Source organism: Schistocerca americana, chromosome 1 (assembly GCF_021461395.2).
Source record: "Schistocerca americana isolate TAMUIC-IGC-003095 chromosome 1, iqSchAmer2.1, whole genome shotgun sequence".
Taxonomy (NCBI): Eukaryota; Metazoa; Arthropoda; class Insecta; order Orthoptera; family Acrididae; genus Schistocerca; species Schistocerca americana.
In genome coordinates, this window is record NC_060119.1 from 1,047,188,253 (window position 1) to 1,047,208,681 (window position 20,429).

General features: G+C 40.6%; 1 protein-coding gene across 2 annotated transcripts in view; it reads left to right on the forward strand.

Moving 5' to 3' along the window:
- Positions 1-20,429, forward strand: part of LOC124617025 (moesin/ezrin/radixin homolog 1) — a 90,374-nt gene that overhangs the window by 52,413 nt on the left and 17,532 nt on the right. For both annotated transcript variants that reach the window (XM_047145233.1, XM_047145232.1), the window contains one exon: positions 16,627-16,749. In XM_047145233.1, the coding sequence (XP_047001189.1) occupies positions 16,627-16,749 (123 nt within the window). The remainder of the gene's footprint in view (positions 1-16,626; positions 16,750-20,429) is intronic.

Below are 20,429 nucleotides of genomic sequence, written 5' to 3' on the forward strand. Positions count from 1 at the left end.
ACACACAACTTATATTACGTAGCAATAATTTAAATATACCAAGGGATTGTAAATGCTTCTGGGATTGCCACGTGAAATATCTCTAGTCTGAAACTTCCTGGCGGATTAAAACTGTGCCGGACAGGGATTCCAACCTGGGTCCATTGCCTTTGCCTTTGACGGGAAACTGCTCCACTCTCTCCCTCTCAGCTCTACTTCGGCCTGTACATATGCCTTACGTTTAAAATGTCATACGAGTTCACACACACACAACTTGCGGGATTAGTACTCCATAAAGTAAGTATATTGTAGAGAAATGACACTATATGGGGGAACTTTTTTGCAGCTTGGGAGGTACTGACGGAGGTAGGATAGTTTTGAAGGCAGGCCGTGAGTTAAACTCGGATAGCTCAGTCAGTAGAGCATTTACCAGAGGAAGGCAGAAGTCAAGAGTCCTGGTCTGACACAGTTTTAATCTGCCAGGAAGTTCCAAATCAGCGCGCATTCTTCTGCATAGTGATAATGTATTCAGGAAATAAGTGTTTGTCAGCTGTCTCCGGAAACTGATCAGACGTAGGGCTGCGGCTCTGTTGCTGTTGATAGGTGTTAAATCAGAACTAAGATTTTTCCGCATCCTTCTTAACTTGCTATAACGACGGCTGGCTGATTAGGTTGGAAAAAGCACTTTTAGTTGACTCCGATTGTTTCTGTGTCTTAGAGGTGCATGTTCAGATGCATTCTCGTTTTTACAGGAGCCATCAAACGTGTTGATACATGACCTTCCTGATTGTACCCAGTACCGTCATACGCTCGTGAAGCTGACTGACGGCAATCTGTAATAGTCGCCGGCTATCTGCCTCGAGGATAAGGCGGTATCTGATGGATAGTCACGCATTCTTCGCTCGGATAGTGAAATTTTCATTTCGATCGCAGTCAGTCAAGCATCTGCCGGAATTCCAGATAACAAATTTCACAAAAGGAACATCGGGCATTAGGCACCATTTGAGCCGTTGTTAGGTTGGCGTAAAACGTGAAGTATCTTCCAAATGCCTTGCCGGGGACGCTAGGGAGGCCGATGCGGCGCCAAGATAAACCGCCACGTCTCCTTATCTGCGGCTCGAACGTGCGAGCAGTCCTTGGCCCCGTGGCGCACGGGCTGGCGTGTCTGCTCGGCGAGCAAACACCTGCCGCCGGCAACGCCGCCTAGGCTGGCGCCAGCCGCCACGACGCTCCGCCGCCTTGTTTAGCACCTCTTTGAATTAAGCCGGCACTTCATTTCGATTGTGTGCGTAGACTTTCAGCGCAACTTTCAAAACTAAGTGGCGCAAAATACCTCAATCTATTAACGCTATACTCAGATTGGAAGCAAAATTTTGAATTAACTAAGTTAGGTAACCTCTACAAAAACACGCCCTGCCGCATAAATTGATAAGGAAGGCAAGGCTTTTTCATTGCAGCTAAAGCCTCGCACAAGTGACAAGTCTGTTCTCACTTGAACAAGTTTAAAGACTACTTTTAAATCAGCCAGCACACCTTCTGACGTTTACTTTCCATTTCTTATTCGGCGGTACCGAGCGGAAAGTACTGCAGAGTGTATTTGGAACTACATCACGATTGTGGTCAGTATGGTATGTATTAGTGTGGATTGGTCATGATGCTGGAACAGTGCGATGTTCACTTTGTTACGTAGGCTTTCGAACCCTGTTCACCGTGTGCATGTGCGATGACGAAATTCTGATGATTGGTTTGAGACGAAAACTTGCCTGTCCTAGTCTTCCATCCCTAAGCGAATAACTGACATATAGAAACATTCTTAAGGCACTTTAGTTCGGTTTTCGTGGCGCTATATTACCGTTAGCATTCCATAACTTTGATTCGTCAAAGTGCCTACTCTAACCGTACCAAGAAATTTGCGAGAAATATTTACAAGGTATTACTCGATAGCGCGTAATCTTTCGGTTACAAACCCGGAGAAAATTTGCTATTCACAATTGGGGAAACGCTATGATCCGTATTATTTGTTTGCCTTGGGCCTAAGTCATCCACGCTTATTCGCTCCTGGCGCCGGCAGCACACAGCTAAAGTGCTAGTTCTCCCTTAAAGCATTACAGTAATTGCTCTCACGCGTTCGCACCGGAGCATCTGCTGATTAGTCGTCTGCGACCGTTCTAGTGTAGGAGTTAAAAGTGAGAGTGGCCTTTTAAGAGATGTAGCTTAGAAGTAATTAATGTAATTTAGAATTTAATGGAGCTGTTAATAATGGTCACTCTTTAAATTTGACGCATGCTAGCCTGAGAACATGCTCTCCAGGATGTTTCGTAAGCTGACGAGGAGAGATTCTTATGACGATGATCCCGATTTGGTAAGAAATTGCAAATTGTAGTAAGATTATTAGATCAGTAGTGTCCTCTTCCTCAAATCTTTGCTTATGTTGAGAGAACTTACTGTAAACCCACTTACCTGTTGGAAGCAAGGTCAGCTAGTAACCACTCCTCTAGCGGTTCCACTGGCAGTGTTCCAAACACATTCATACATTTGTGGGTCAGGGTAAATAAATGACGTAGTTGTACTTTATTTTGCATTATTACTGACTTTGGTGGCACGATGTGGAGCTTTTACATACGTATTTTTGGCTGTCTTATTGCAATACACAAATATTTTCCAAATTGAATTACTTGGTTAACGCACTATATATGCGAATAGTTTCATACAAATTTTTTGGCCGCATTGCGATAGGGAATGTTACAAACGGATAGACATTCTGGCGGGAAACATCGAATGAAGGAAATGTCTTAATACCGGGAAACTTGTGGTTTCAGTTGCGCTGGTGCTCGGCGATGAGAACGAAATATATTTAGCAAATACTTCTGTAAACTCACAGGACACGCACTTTTAAAGTAATTTCTGCGGGTACTTGAACATATAAAATGATCGTACACGTTACTAATCTTCAGGAGTCATATAATAGTCTTTCCGAGCGCATTTTAGACTGTGATAATGCGTAAGTTGCTAGGTTGCCGCTCCTTAGAGCTGTAACTGTTTAGGTATAGCTGTCCTAATGTGTTAACCCAAAGATACAGATGCTGCTGTATTTCAGTGCACGTAATAAACCCTGTTTCCGTAGCTGTAGCTGTAATTCTGCACATAGAAGCAAAGCCTTCCAGACGTAAGCGGTGCTGTTTGTAGACGTGTGGTTTAGTTCAGCAATAACTTTGTACCCGTAGTAGCATAATAAATATCCCGAACATTAAAGTCTGTCAGTGACAGATATTTTCCAGTATATTATGCGTGCGAAACTAGAGTATTTCAAGAAACAGAAAATTTAGAAACATGGAAATGCCATCATATTGGCTGGTGACAAGTTAGAGATTTTGTCGAAGTTGTGGATTTTTTCGCCTTCCACTGACCGTGCAAAAGTGTGCTAATGCTACGTTAATCCGTTGGTAACGTGTGAGGAACCTCCGTGACGCAATGCTGTGCGTAGCGTCACCTCTATTTTAGAGTTTGCACGCATGCGGACAGAATCATCTTGCAGTCGGTGGTTGTGCTGGCAGTGTCGTAATGAAAGTCTCGTAAATATGCCATCCTTTGAGCGCGGTTGTCACACAGTCGTCGGCGTTGGTGACGTGTTCCGGCTGATTTTCCTTCTTGCTCATCTTTGTGAGCACGAGTCTTCGGGAGTGGGTGTTAGCAAGTTTTAACCAGCAGTAGGGTTGCTTCCTTAAATTCTCGGTGAATTAGTACGCAGGAAATCAGTTTGTTTATCGATTCTTTAAGTGGTAGCGTCACTAAACACCATATGCAAATTTAGACAGCATTTTGTTCGAAAATTAAAGTTCCGTAGAAGTTCTTTACACTCTGTGCTGTAAAGTTAAATTGCATAATAATACGCTTTGTGTTATTAGATGTCTTCGTTTTTTGGCGTAAACTGTACAGTGACTAAATGTTTCAGCTCTTTGAAACTAAGGCAAACATGAGTTCCCAACTGCTCGTCTTAATTTAACCGTTATGGTTTGGAATCCACGTTAAACTGCAGGTCCCCCAGTAACTAGCTGGGTCATTCACTTCTGAGGTAACCACTGTTGTTATAAACAGTAGTCGGATTGATGACCTTTTTAAGGCTAGTATAATTGTGAAACTCTTCGTTGGCGAAGACTGCAGTAGCGTATGTTAAGAGCTGAGTCCCAAAATTTCTGGACAGCAGGGTTTGAGAATTTTACGTATCTTTGGGGGGGGGGGGGGGGGGGTTGCAGGAGCGACCGCTAATGACGCTCGGGGGTATTCCAAAGATGCACCCGATTAGGCAAGTGAGTTGCCCTGACTTAATGGTACTCCAGATAAAACGCGGTAATCGTAAGGCAGAATTTTGGGAAATCGGGACAGATTCTTAGATACTGAAATAACAGAGGCCATCCCTGTGTTCGGAAGTTCGGATAGAATAAGTTTCTGTATGAACTGAGGTTCCTTCTAGTGATTCTTTCGTCGCTGGAGGCGAAAACTTTCATTGCAGCCTACTGTAGTTCTTTCCTATGCAACATGTGAAGGTTAGGTGTTTCATCTCGTCTGTGTGTTTCACGTTTCTTATGAACGTACACAGCGCTGTCATGTCTTCATGTGATACTGCTACCGGTAATTAATATTTCACTTTAAGACTGGAGATTGGAGTTGCATATGTAGCGCAGCACTGGCTCAAATGGGAGAGAAGACGTGAAAGCTAGCAGTAGGCGACACTGCAGCGTGCCCGGCACACATTCCTTGAACTGCTGCCGACATAACGGCTCAGAGTACTCCGGGTTTCCTTTTATCCACTGATTTGGCGCATGCCCGTTTTCACAGTGCTCAGAATGACCCACGGAGAAGACTTCAAAGCTTTAGAAGTTCTTAGCTCTATTGACATAGCACAATAATACAGGGTGTACATAAAGTCCGGGAATACTTTCAATTATTTATTGCACAAGAACTAAACATTGTACAGATGTCATACGTATTGCATTTTGAAGAGAATCCCTGAAAGTTTTTTACAAACATTCGATATGCAAACCAAGAGTGACCCGGCAGACGTCAATACGGTAATCGAATTGTGCCATACCCGTCCCATCATGGCATTGTCGTCGTCTGCTTCTCTTTGCTGGGCACAAGCAACCCGTTGTAACGAATTTGTTGTCCAGTGGTAAATGGCCTTCCTTGTTGGTGGCTTCTTACCTTACTTAGTTTTCAACATCCGTTGAACAGCTGTACCACACTCGTTTTTGTCGAACTCCAACACACACAAAATCAGTCCATACCTGAACTCGCTACTTTTGCGGCTACCGCTTATTATCGGCAAATTACCGAACTACGCTGTATCGGTATACGTGGGAAAAGAAACTTCCAGGGTTTCTCTTCAAAATGACATGTATGATATCTGTGCAATGTTTGGTTCTTGTGCAATAAATAAGTGTTCTCGGATTTTATGGACACCCTGTACTATAGGCAGTTGTGGGCTTATATAGTCATCTAGCACAACAGTATGTCTACCGTGAACTTAGGTCTTGATTTCTCATGGCTTCGTACAGGAAGAACATCTCGTCCATGCCATTCTGAACTGCTTGGCGTTGTGGACGAAAGAATTATTCCCACAATGGTGACTTTATCTCATGCTTGACACAAACCTCGCATTGAGATACTAGTCCTGGCCCTGTTGGAGGCAGTTATGCCCTTGACTTCCTGTGAACTTGGAATTGGTGAACAACCCACGGTATTATTCCATAAAAATGTCTGCGTCTTATTTTCTGTTTTCTCATCAGTTTTTTCTTCTATACATACTGAAGTTTTCAAGGTAGTGCCATTAAAGTATCCTAATTTGCTTACCAAGTGCCAGACTGGTAGTGGCTTTCTCAAGGTTCGCGATCCAAGCCACTAACTGTGAAAAGTTGTTATCCATATATTTCCGGCAAATGTAAAGTTGTTGAACTAGTACAGTATGTCTCCTGCTAAAATTTCAAATTCGTGAGTGTATACAAATTTTTACACATCCCGTTAACGCGCTTTTTCTGAACCCAGCGGTAATAGGAAATAGTTAACACATCGCAGCACTGTAACGACTTCGGAAAATGCAATGCCTTTGGGTGTACTGATACATTACGGTACTGACGGAAAAAATTGTCACACCTTGACATTTCTATTTAAGGAGGTAAAGCTACTGCTGTGATCGCTAACTGCGTTAATTGGGTTAGATGAGGTATCATGAATTCGGTTGGAAATAATGTAAGAGATACGCAATCGTTAAACTAGTAGTAGTTGAAGAATTACTACTTTTAAGTTTCGGGTAAGTTTCTTCTATCCCTATGCGAAAGATGAGTATATAAAGTCACTATGGTAGTTACGTTGCGGAAGACGAAAATCTAATGTCAGAAACTGATTTTTGCTGACGGGATTACATGAATGAATGGACTTTGCTAGCGTGGTTTAGTACTAGTGTACCGATCTTAATTTTACTCGAATGGCATCGGAAAATCGGATGTTCGTTTTCCGGAATAGTCAGCAAGACCGCTGTTTCTCTTCAGTTGGTAGGTGGATAACTTCTTGCGCAGTTTAAAAAAATTTTATTCTCAGGCGCTGCACAACTGACACCTATTCTGGATAAACCGAACTTCTTAAAATTAAGAAGGAACATGATAATGATCCTAATAAGGGAACGAATTTCGATTGTCATGGAAAATCTGGCAGTTGCAATCGCATTTCCAAAATATATTTTGAGGTGCTTACCTGACCGACCAGAAACAGAAATGAGAATTGTTTACGAAAACCGGATGTGGGGACTGCATGCAAACGTAATGTGTGCTTTCCTCGTGAGTAGTTCTGCGGATGGAAAATGTACTGCCGTGAGATTTGCATTTACCACGGGCCTCAATTGGGTCCACACACATTGTCGCCATTTCTGAATGAAACATCTGCCAAATCGGACAAAAAAGCTGCAGCAGTGATACGGAACTGTGGTCACCGGAAAACTGTTTCGACGCTGTAAACTATTGCTGAGGAAACATTTGCTTGCACTTGAAAACTTCGGCTAGTTTCACTACTGTATTGTGTATCCTTGTTCAGATAATGTAGTGTGAGACCAGTTTCTTGATAAAAAATTTACATTGGCAAATTCATATAAAACTTTTAGTGAAATTTTTGGCACATAGTCTTTCACCATTAATTGGCTAAACCTTACGTTCAGAGCAATCCAAACTGGATTGCACCATGAATCTTAGATGCAGTTGACTGTTTCTAATTAATTTGTATATAAGCAACTTAAATTTTGAGTGCACATGCAAAATGCTGTTGCATTGTTGTTCTGACAGAATTAAACTGGATTTGGATTGTCAGTATAAAAGTCGGATTTTTAAAAATATATGAATCTGGTGTGATGTTTTCCATTAATCAATTAATCAGCATTTTACGGCATTTGTGGCAGGCCATTGTTGGACGCTGATTGTAGCTCTAATTTCCAGTCAACGCGCTTTTTATCATAATGGCTTTTCTATTCATTACACTACTTGGGACTTTTACACTTTACCGTATAATTTAATCGTCATGTTTTTGTGATATGAGTGTAAAACTCATTAGCCTCTTACGAATGAAGAGATATTCATTGTTGGTAGAACTAATACTCCGCGTAGGCCAACAATCGTTTTCGTTGAAGCATGTAATAGATACTAAACTTGAGATAAGTGAAAGTTACTGTACTGTTTAGAGAAGCACGGCACAGTATTCGTAGTAGTTAAGCACGTCTTTGCTTTTATTAAGGAAACACTAAATACTAGGAACGACATAACTGCCTTTAGAAACGCTGAAATAAAGACTGAGCCAAATGTTAGGAATTAGTAGAGAGAAGGGGACGCCTCCTGGAATCCTTATAACCGCCCCTCTAGTATTTACATCATGTGAACAGCGAGCCCCTCGTTTCGATCCTCGTACATAAAAAATATCGCTAGATGGTTAATCAGAAGTAAACGCGGTACGGTAATCGTCTAAATAAAATAAGACATCGGTAATCGTCTAAATAAAATAAGACATTAAAACGTAAGGGCAACCAGATAATTTTGATGGCAGATCAAGAAGTTCGCTGAGATCGGACATCATCGTACATTTAATCTTTCTTAACTGTCTTACTGATTTCGAAATAAATTTCGTTCTGAATTGAAAATTTAAGTAGCGAGAACAAGTGTACATGGAGAGAGTTTAGCAGTTGTTGGCAGTTACAATTTAATTTTATCAGCACGAGTAAATAAGCGCAACTGTAGTCGCGCTAGTTATTTGGCACACCAAATTTAAAATTCATTATTCTCGTTCAAATGTTACCTAATTACTGGTTTTATCTCAGATAACTAGTTGATGCTTGAAAGTTTTTCGTTTGTTTTCCCTGCCCTAACTTACCTGTCAAGATATTAAATTGCAACAAAGATCTATCATGCACAGTTTTAATAATTGTTTCCAGATCTGATTATATTTTTAGAAATAAGTGTTTACTAATCTATATTGTAAACAATAAGTTACGGACATGCCTGCACAAATATCAAACTTCAGTTTTCTTGTCAGGCTCGTCGAAATATATGGAGATGTGTTGTTCTGATCGGTTATCATTGGTCTGTAAGTTTGAGGGCTCACTTTTTTTAGATCTGGTGGTTGAAAGTAGTTCACACACACTCAGAACTGTAGAGCCCTTAAAGGGAATGTCTGAAAGTCCTAAGATTTAATATTGGGTGGCTCATCTAAATAGGGATCTCTGAAATTGTAAAAAGTTAATTTGGCATTGTAAACTGGTATAAACTTGAAAAAGACACTCAGATACTTGATGTATTAATACAAGAATGAGGAAGAATTGTTACAATGTTACTTTTGTCATCTACAGTGTTAACATCCTATTGACATCCTGCTGTTGTGTACACTGCCTGGGTTTCTGTCCCACAACAGTGCACTGGTAAAAGTTTTTTCAGTTCTGGTGATGAGGTGTTAGTGTGTTTTCTGGTGATAGTATTGGGAATTCTTACAGAATGCATTTCTAGTCTCTGTAATAAAATTTTTGTTGATTTGCAATTAATTTTATGTACTTGGTTTTCATATATTTGAGACAGAGGTATAGAGAAAGTTTACATCTACCTCCAGAAAAAGATCTCACTGAACAACAGCGAAACTTGAGGTTTTGTGTTCCTTTCCAGATTAAAATTAATTTTCAGACAGCCTAGACACTGTTGGTCAGTAAACATTACCTTTCTTGGTGGTAATGTGTTGTTTCTCAGTTCATTTCTTTCTCTCTCTCTCTCTCTCTCTCTCTCTCTCTCTCTCTCTAAGATCTTATGATGCAAACAACCTGGTCTTAAATGTCCACTGCCTTGGAGTGCCCCTCTATTTACTGTAAGTGTGTGGATGTATTTATTAGTAATGGGCAGTTTCAATAAATTTCAGTATTTGTAAGCAGAGACTCCCCAGTATGTCGAGATTAATAGTTGCATGTACTTCACAATTTACTGATAAAGTCTAAAATTTACACACACTTAAAGTAATGCTTAAAGATATTATTCTGCAAAATGTGTAAACAGTTAACCACTTACTGGCAATTCTGCTTGTATGTAAGGTGAATCTGTACACTGAGAAGGGAACCATGCTGCCCAACAGAAGGAGAATAAATTATTTGAAATTAAGGTCATTGAGGATAATCATATCCACATAGACAGCAGCTCCGTAGTGTAAATCATAGGTAGCACTGATATCATCCATGCTACTGAATGAAACTTACGGTTCTGTTTTCTCTTGAAGTTTCTTGTTTGCTTTCATTTGTTTTGTGCACCTTGTGAGGAAAATTGTTGAAACTTTTGAGGATAATATCCTGGATGGATATATATTCATCCCCGTCCACTCTCAGCCTACACACATTATATGACTGTTTCAAACGAATGTGTGCCTAACGGGTGATACCTTACTAGTTCAGTTGGTTGGAAATAAGCAGATTGCAGAGTATTTTCCTCTGTTCCTCGATGTGGAGGTTCACCACAAGAGGCCATTGACTACTCGCCATAGCCCATCATATTCATGCTCATACTCTGACAGTAAGATGTGGTTAAATGAACATGAAAACACTAGATTTCTAGTTACTATGTTAATCCTTACATTGTAATGTCTGTCATAGTCGGACACCTACCTTTCTTCAGTTCAAAATGAGTCAGGAATTTAAAGATTTCTTGACCAGTGAGTGCAGAAAATCCATTAACAGAGCTGTCTTTGTCTGGTCCATGGAACTTACACTGTCAAACAAGGAAGGTCTCACCGAAGATCACACACTTCTGAATAGTATTTCAAAGGAGTGGATAGTCAGATGAAGCTAACAGTACTGCCCAAAATTGGTGCTAGTGGACATGTAGAAAGTAACAATGAAAACGTAAGATTTCTCATGCTGAGAAACATTGGCCAAATATCGGTAAAGTCTCATGGAAATACTTCATTCCCACTAACAAATGTAAGATAGTTGGTTTGTCGTATTACAGGCAGAGCCCTCGAGAAACATGGTGTATGACATTCTATACAAATTTAGCAATGCAGATGTGGATGGGCACATAAAAACAGTGGAGAAGAGAGACAAGGAACATCAGCAACACACTAAACTGAAACAGCAAAACCAGGAGTAGCTGTAAACTACTGGAGACACAATCATGAGGTAGAGTAAGACCAGACCTATATTTTGCACAGGCTAAAAGCTAGTGGAGCAGAATGGAGTCGATCAAAATGTGGGTGGCACAAAATATGTGAAACAGGGATGTGGGTTCCAATTTTATCAAAACTTCAGATAGTGTACTCAGTTTATTAATGCCTTCGCATTGTCATACACGAGGTGCTATCAAGTCTTCAGAACTGGTGCTGCCATCTGTTGAAAAACCTTACCTTTGGACTAATGGTCACCATCACCCTCAAAGTACACACCGGTCCTAGCGCATCTGCCACTGGTCAAATGTTTTCTGGAAATCTTGACTCCTCTCTAGTGTCGAACCAACGGCCTTTCAACTTATTTCAGTTTTGGGAATAGCGCGAAGTAGCAAGGTGCCAAATCTGACGAGTACAGTGGTTGGGCTAAAACTGCCATATTTTTTGCCAAAGGGTTCTAGTGAGCAAGGTCATGTGACAGGGTGCATTGTCGTGATGCAGCAGCCAGTTCCCTTGACGCCAAAGTTCGGGCTGTCATCACTGCATGTTTTCACAGAGCTGTCGCAAAACATCACAGTAGTATGTGGAATTCACTGTTTGGTTGGGTGGGGCGAATTCTTTGTGCGCAATTCCCGTGGTATCAAAGAAAAAAAAATGATCATGCTCTTCACTTTGCTCTTTACCTGTCTTGGTTTTTTGGTCTTGGAGAGGACGGACTCTTCCACTGGGACAATTGTTGCTTTATCTCTGGGTCATAACTGTAAATCCAGCTCTCGTCGTTGATGACCCATGGCAAGATGGTCGCATCATCAGGTGCGTTCTGACGAAGGTCTGTGCACGCTTCGACACGCAGTGCCTTCTGATCGGCAGTCAAGATTCCTGGCTCAAATTTTGCGGTGACAGGATACATGCCCAATTCATCAGTCAACATTCGTTGACATGTCCCATAACCAATACCCACTTCATCTGCAAGGTCTTGAATGGTTAGATATCAATCCGCACGAACCAATTGTTAAAGTTTAGCAACAATGTCTGATGTAGTGCAGCTAACGGGCGTTCCAGTGTGAACATCATCTTAGATGTCTGTATGGCGGCCTTGAACTGAGCATGCCACTCACACTTGTTGAATGATTGAAAGGGTCTCCATAACACTTTTTCAGAGATTCTTACAGAATTTGATACACACGTGCTGTTCTGTTCGCAGATCCATTATAATATCGCCACACACCAAACACCGAGTATTACGGAAATCACTGTGGATATGCAACACGTCCTCCCAACTGAATGCCATTTTGCACATTGACTCATCAGATATATAGCTCTCGCCAGCTAGTGGTGCAAAGATCTACTACTCCTACTTTCCAGATGGCAGCACCAGTCCTGAAAATTTTGGATTCCACCTCGTATCAGGGCCAAAAACTAAATGCATTACATGATATGAAGGCACAGGATTGTGAAAACACAGTAAAGGATGAAGGGTATGTTGGTAGTCGTACTGGTCATAAGTGCTCCATTTTCTAGCAGGTTTGATGTGGCCTGTCATAGATTCCTATCCTGTGCCAATCTCTTCATCTTGGTGGTGCTTGTCAGACATCCTCAGTTACTGTTGGACGTATTCCAAACTCATTCTTCCTGTACAGTTTTATCCTCTACTGCTCCTTAAGGTTATTTTCTGGTATCTTAACACATTTCCTATCATCCTGGCACTTCTTGTCTGTTTTTCCCATATGTTCATCAAACAAAGAGAAAATTAGCTCTAGTTGATTCACTTGTCTCAGTGCTGCCAGTGTTGAGCTGCCTCTGGCTATAGTGTTACCGTACACATAAAGAATAATGGTGCCAGGACTGAGGCACGCAGCTGACGCTGGCCGCCGCTCGCTGCTCTCCCCTTGACAGTGCTAATGGGGTGGGAGCATGGCACGCTTCCTGGCATTCCCAACAGCCACTACGCAAATAAAAAATTTATCATTGCCAAACAGTACAATGCTGTATTTGGAATATATCTCCTCAATTTTTTTCTTCAAATTAAAGGCTGATGACAGATAATAATAGTAAACTTCTGTTGTCAGAGAATGTCTTCTTTGCTGTCACTAATCTGGTTTTTGTGTTGTCCTTGCTTCATCTGCTATTTTACATCTGATCTACTTCTTGGTCACCATTTTTGGTAAGTTTATTCCTAATCTCATTCTACTACTCCTTGTTATTGCAGTTTTTCTTTGGCTTAGTCCCAGTCCATTTGCTGTGCTAACTATACTGTTAATTCCATTCAGTATGTCCTGTAATTATTCTGCACTTTCACTGAGGACAGTGATGTCATAAGTGATACTTATTGTTGCTATCCTTTCACCCTGAGTTTGCCCAATTGTTAACCTTTTATTTCTGTCTTTACTGCTTTGAAGTATAGATTGAATGGCTGGGGAGAAAGACTGCATGCCAGTTTTACATCCTTTTTCAATCTTAGTGTTTCATCCTTGGTCCTAAATTGTTCTGTTCCTGCTTCGTTCTTATACCTATTGTGTGTTACCCCTCTTTCCCTACTGCTTATATAAATTTTTCTGAGAATTTTGAACATGAACACAAAACCATGATGAGGTAAATTACAGAATTTGTTCCACTGGGAATTTTGCAATGAATTCCGTCCTTTGTCATTGCATGGACACCGGACTGACAAATATTGAGAAGGGACTGTGAAATTCAAAAGAAAGTAACATTGCTATCAGAGGAAAGGCAACTTGATTTGATGAGATGCCTGTAAGATTGTATGTAGATCATGTGTATGAGCTTACTCCCCTCATAGAAGTCTGTTGGTTTTAACAATAATAAAGCATTTCAACCAGTTGGAAAAGGGTTTTAAAGAAGGGTTTTTGGACAGATGCATATAACTACACAGGTTGAGTCAAAGAGGACTTCACAACTTTGGAATGATACAGAAATTTATTCAGGTAATTTACAGAATTGGTATATGTCACTTCGTGGCAAACACACACAAGTGTCAAGTGTCATTTTAGTTCCAATGTTGTCATGTCTGGGGAGTGAGGTGGCAGTCACTCCACTGACCTGGCAAGAGATTATTGAGGAAACCTCAAACTTCCGGGAGGAAATAAGGTGGCACAGTCTTACTGAAGCAAACCATCCCATCTGTCATCTACATCGATCTGTGGAATTAGTTTTCAAGCATATCCAACTTCACAATACCAGTGACATTTTTCTGCATGAAGAACAAAGGGAGAAAGGGCCATACACTTTAAATTTGCTAAGGGTGTAAAACATATTAACTTCGGGGCTTTCACAAATGTGCTCCAGGATTGCATGTGGATTTTCGTCACCCCATATTCTGCACTTGCGGATGTTCACCACACCACTTATATTGTGTTGACTCCTCATTGAAAATTACTGTGTTTAGGAATGTCCCAACATTGTCTATTTGAAGCAACATTTCTGCACAGAATTCCCTGCAAGCAACCTTACGTGCATCAGTAACGTACTGTGCCATTGTGAATCTATATTTAAAGTGTAAATATCTACACAGTACTTGCCAAACAGTCTCATGTGGAAGCCATCATTAGAGACGCAAATTGCTTTGATTTTTGTGGACTGTGGACAAAAGCTCTCCCTAAACTGTTGGACAAAGCTCATGGGGACCTGATGATTTATCGTGTCATTGTGAACAACCTGTCTCAACAAAGTTCTTGTGCCAGGAGTAAATTGTAGGCCTGCTTGGAGGTTCTTTAGTGTATTCAGTGTGAAATGTATACCAAACAGCTTGTTTGTTTTATGAAACCAAAGCACACTGTGCACCAGTGAGAGTAGCCATTGTAACTGTGCAGTATGCTGGTGCTCCTGGTGGAGGAATGGGGTACTGATGGACTACTTGAATCAAACTTGAGGTTATTTGATACAAAATAACACATCTACAGATTAGTATTTTGAAGAATCAGTCTCAGTTGCACAAATTTTCTGGTCTTCACTAGGTTTCAGTTAAATTAATCTAGCCTTCTTCAGAATCAGGCTAGATTAATTTAGCTGTTATCTGGTAAAGACCAGAAAATTTGTGCAACTGAGGCTCATTCATCAAAATATTGGCCTTATCACAGTTGCTGACGGGGCTGCAATAAGCTAAAAATTCATCTACAGATTCTGTAAGTTACCTGAATAAATTTCTATACTGTTCCAAAGTTGTAAAGTCCTTTCTGATTCACCTGTACTTGTATTGCTGACGCGAGTCTGCTGTAGAATTATGAAATGTTTTATGCTTGTGTACTATGGCTTTAGATGAAAACTAAATCCTCTTGTAATGAATATGGGTTTTGCAAGTAGTGATATTATTAAACTTGCGTAGCTCACTTCGCTCGAGAGTTCCATAACTACATGGTAATGGTTCCCAGTGAGGTGCCCTGTTCTGGCTCTCAAGAATGCATTTGACAGTTCAGTTTTTGCCTAGTGAACAGAATGTATGTACAGATGTCAGATCAGTTTTGCTATTGAATTCATGACTGACTTCAGTATAGAACCCAACATGCCATTCTTAAATGGAGCAAAATATTCAAAGTAACTCGGGTCTACCCTGAAAGAGGACTACATATAACTGACCTAATGGATGAGCTAATATCAATGAGTCTGTCGTGGATAATGCTGTTGTATGTGGATAAGCTGAAATGCCAGAAAATTGTCTTGAAGTACAGGAAGACGTGGTGCATGAACTAGCACTGAATTCACCATAGAGAGAAGTCGCATTGAGCATAAATAGGCAGACAAGACCATTGTTATTAAATTGGCACTCATATTGTGAATGATAGCAACCATAAAATACCTGCAAATGTGGATGTGGAGAGCATTAGCCAAGAGCATGAAAGTAGTTTTAGAGAAAGCAGACACCACACTGTGATTCACTAAGCAAACCCTAAAAAAATGTCAATTGCCCATGAAAGGGCTGCTTAAAAAATCGTGTTCAATCAATTCTTGAGTATTGATCATATCAAAAAGATAAGAAACCTGCGGGGGATGGAGAAGATACAAAGAAGAGTGGCACATTTTGTAGTGTGTTCATTTAGTAACCGTGAGAGTATCATGCAGTCACCTGACACAGCTACAATGACAGGATTAGAAGTGTTGTGCATCATGGAGAGGTTTACTGTTAAAATTAGAATAGTGTATGTTCTAGAAAGAGTGAAGCAGCATATTATTTTCTCCCGCAAATGTTGGGAAATGGCTATGGTAGGAAAATATGGAACTTACCAATTCATTTCCGTGTGAATCATTGATTGCTGGAACAGAAAAAGAATGATAGGGGTAGACAACAAAGATAGCTTGCACTTGGTGTGTCCTTCCAGTAGGCTCTCAAGCTGCGGTGTGTGATTTTGCCTGGATGCAAACAGAATGCTCACAGTACTGGTTGAGCTGTTCTCAGGTGCCTGTGTAAGAGGTCAGTTTGCTTCTGTTTAAGTTTATTGTAACCTCAACTTTTTTTGCTTTATTTCATTTGTTCTATATGTGTCCTATATGAGCAACTATTAAACTACTTTTTACTACTTGTTTGAAAAATACTGTTAAAATGAACATCTTTCTCTTCTTCCCTAAACCGGTTTTCATGTATGTGGCAATGCTCTTCATCCCAGAGTACTGGAAATTCATATTTACTGACTTCACTGCTGAGATATCTGGTTTATCTAATTTTTTGTGTAATTTTTATATTACTACTGTTCATTCACAGAGCTTCATGTATTATGTCTTGCCTTGAACTGTTACATAATTTTTGTATTGTTCATGTGCTATATTAGAATAAAAGCTTTATTTGCTGCCTCTTTCAATATTGAGATTTTTGCTTTAACAAATTTTGCTTTCTTATTTAAATGCATGCATTTATTTTGGAGAACAGCAAAACCTGATGAAGTCATGGGTAAGTTATGTGATGATTAAAAAAAATGGTTTTTCTGAAGTTCAAAATTGCCAATTTAGAGGTGACCCTAAATATTCGTTTTCATTCAGGTGATGAGCCAAGATGTGAAGAAGGAAAATCCTCTGCAGTTCAAATTCCGAGCCAAATTCTATCCAGAAGATGTTGCTGAAGAGTTGATACAGGATATTACATTGAGGTTGTTTTACCTGCAGGTAAGAGAAACATTGGCATTTTACATTCTTAATTAAATGTATTGAAATAATCTTCATCAAATAGGTTATCGTTGAGATGTCTAAATGTGTCTACACATCTCGGCGAAGAATTGTCAGTTGTGTTGCTGCCATTGAGAGGAAGCTTACAAAAATCATTGATTTAATTTTTTTTAATGATATTGTTTTTTTACGACAATGAGAGAGAGCACAACATGAATTGCAATGCTTTCTTGACATAGTAATATATATATATATATATATATATATATATATATATAAAACTGCTTCCTCACTGGATTATGGATGCATTGAAACATGAATAATAAACTTTTTAGGTGTGATAACAACAAAAATAAAAGGTTTTCTTAAGTATGTCTTACATGTATATTTCAAATATTCATACGTAGGAAGTTTAGTTGAGGAATGTGTGTGTGTGTGTGTGTGTGTGTGCACCCACTTCTGTGGGTGCAGAGGTGGCTGGACTCAGTGCTGCAATTGCATTGTGGAAGGTGGACTGGGATGAAGTTGTTTGTCAGGAGGCAGGTTGAGATGTTGGGGGCAGGTAGTTAGTGGCTTGGAGGGAGGCAGCAGATACCAGAGCCTGTGGGATGCTGCGTGTGATGGTAATGAGACGTTGGGAGTGATGACAGAAAGGAGTAAGTGTGTGTGTGTGTGTGTGTGTGTGTGTGTGTGTGTGTGTGTGTGTGTGTGGAGACAGTGGTTTAACAAAGATTGAGCCCAGGAGGATTATGGGAATGAAGGATGTATTGCAAGATCATTTCCATCTGTGTAGTTCAGGAAATCTGGTGGTGCAGAGGATCCAGATTAAGTAGCCATTGAAATTGAGCATGTTGTGCTCAGCTTGTGTTGTGCCACTGGGGTACCAACTTTTACCACTCCCTAATGAACAGCTGGTCAATAATTCATACTGATATAAAAAGCGTGCAGTGATTGCAGTAGAATTGGTACATGACGTGGCTTCTTTAATAGATGACATTGCCTTTGATAGGACTGGACTGAAGTAGGAAGTGCTGGGTGAGTGGAGATAGGTCTTGCACTTCATACACCTTACCAACTATATTGACACACAACTTTTCCTTTGAAAGGAAAGTATATAAACAGATTTGCAGTACAGCTGTGGATACCCACCTGACATCCTGTGCCAATCATTTTATGGACCATCTAGAGGAAAACTTTCTAGCTTGCCAAAACCCTAAATCCCTTGTCTGGTTCAGGTTCATTGACCATATCTTTATGACCTGTACTTACGGCAAAGGTACTCAATCCCCATTCCTTCACAACTCCAACAACTTCTCACCTATCTACTTCATCTGGTCCTCATCAACCCAATGTGCCCCTTCCTAGATGTTGACTTCCACCTGTGATGCCTCTATCCACACCTCTGTCTGTATTAAACCCCATAAACACCAACAGTACCTCCATGCTGACAGCCGTCATCCATTCCACACACAAAAAAGTTACCTCCATTACAGCATGGCCACACGCAGTGTACCTGAAGTTGTGAGAATGCCCTTGCCCAGTATGCCGAAGCTCTCAGGAGGTCCTTCAGACAGGCAAAACTCCCCAAACCTAGTCCAGACTAATTTCTGAAGCCATATCCTTACATGCTCCTAATCCTCTCAGCATCACCATCACCAAGAACCAGCTACAGAGCAGCACTCCACCCCCCTTATCTTCAACCGGTATCACTCTGGACTGATTGAACTGCATCCTTCGCCAGAACTTAGCATCTATCACAATGCTCAGAAATTGAGAACCCAAGATCCTTCCCACCCCTTCTAAAGGAGTATTCCTTTGCCCACCTAATCTACACAACATTCTGGTCCATTCTAATGCTACTACCAATCTTATTCAAAGGAATCATACCCCTGTGGATGACCCAGGAGCAAGACTTGCGGCTGCATGGAGTGGCCGCTCGGTTCGAGGCGCCATGTCACGGATTGTGCGGCCCCTCCTGCCGGAGGTTAGTCCTCCCTTGGGCATGGGTGTGTGTGTTGTTCTTAGCATAAGTTAGTTTAAGTAGTGTGTAAGTCTAGGGACCGATGACCTCAGCAGTTTGGTCCCATAGGAATTCACACATATTTGAACATCTGCAGGACTTGCCAAATCCACCCACCCAGCGCTTCCTACTCCAATCCTGTAAAAGGTTTATCCAACGCCATCAGAGGCGGGGCCACCTGTGAAAGCTGCCACTCATTTCCCAATTTGTGATGTTAGTGTGACAATTGGCTGGCCACCAGAATGAATGGCCACTGCCAAACGGTGACCGAGAATGAAGTTGCCCTTCCTGGGTGTTGTACATCAGATTTTCAAAACTTCTTATGTTACACTTGTTCCTGATATGTTTGCATTTTCAGCTGTTTCGAATATTGTAGTTTATTGTTGACAGTCGAAAAGGTGATGTGTTTTTGAGTGCTCAGTGAATTTTCACTTACTAAAAAGATGGATCAAAGAATTCACATTAAATTTGGCTTGAAAAATGGACTAAGTTATGCACTGTTCGCATAAAGCACTCAAAAGAAAACAATCAGAATTGTGGCAAAACCACTCTTGGAAATTGTCATGATGATGGTCCCACTCACGCCTCAATGCTAGTTAGCTATTTTTCAGCGAAAGACAAAACCATTATGTTGCTTCACTCACTGTATGTGCTGGCCATGGCACCCTGAGACTTCTTTTTGTTCCCGAGACTGAAGAGAACCATGTGTGGACTCTGTTTTGCCACAATTGAGGACATCAAAACAGAATTGCTGAAAGAGCTGAACATCTTAAAGAAAAGTGAGTGCTAGAAGTGCTTCCAAGATTGGAAAAAGCACTGTGACAAGTTACTACAGCCTATGGGGTCTACTTTGAAGGGGAGAAATTTGATGTTGATGACTAAAGACACTTCAAGAAAAAAATTCAAGCTGCTACTTGATCACATCTCATTTATGTGTATAAATAGGGTGAAGTTTACACATTGTGAGGATTGGTGGCAGGATGCAAGGAACTAGAATCGGAGATCAGTGAAACCACTGCTTGGACATTGTATAGAACCTGCCAGTGTGCAGTATTTGTGGCATAAGACTTTCTGTATTCTACGTTCTAAAGAAAAAATACTCATTTTGTGATCAGAATGGAGTCTATATTTTGGCTGTGATCTTGGGATATGAATTTCATTACACTTAACTTGCTGTTTTTCTTGTCACACCTGTTTGTCATCACAGGTTTCCTCCAAATGTTTGGTGTATGCATGAATGAATGGTGAGGAGTGAGTGACAGAAGGGGAGCTCCAGATGTCAGTGTTTAGCAAAGATAAGTTTTGATGTGGGTCAGGCGAGGCATGAGACATTAGTTAGCACAATGTCCAGGCAGTGGTTGGCACAGTGGGAATAGTCCAGAATGGTAATATGTGGATGATGGGATTGAATCTCTGTTTGGAAAATATTATTTTTCAATTTTTAAGTTACGTACATTACACATAGAGACAATGCTCAATATATTGCATTTGATGTGATGAAATCCTGTGTGCAGCAGAAGAAATATCTTCTGTTCATTGTCTCTTGAGGAGGAGGAGGAGGAGGAAAGCAAATCCACAATTACACAATGACATTTTCGAAGATGAAGATTGCTCTCGTGCAGTATTAATGTGAATCCTCTTGTGCTTCCTTTTTGTATTG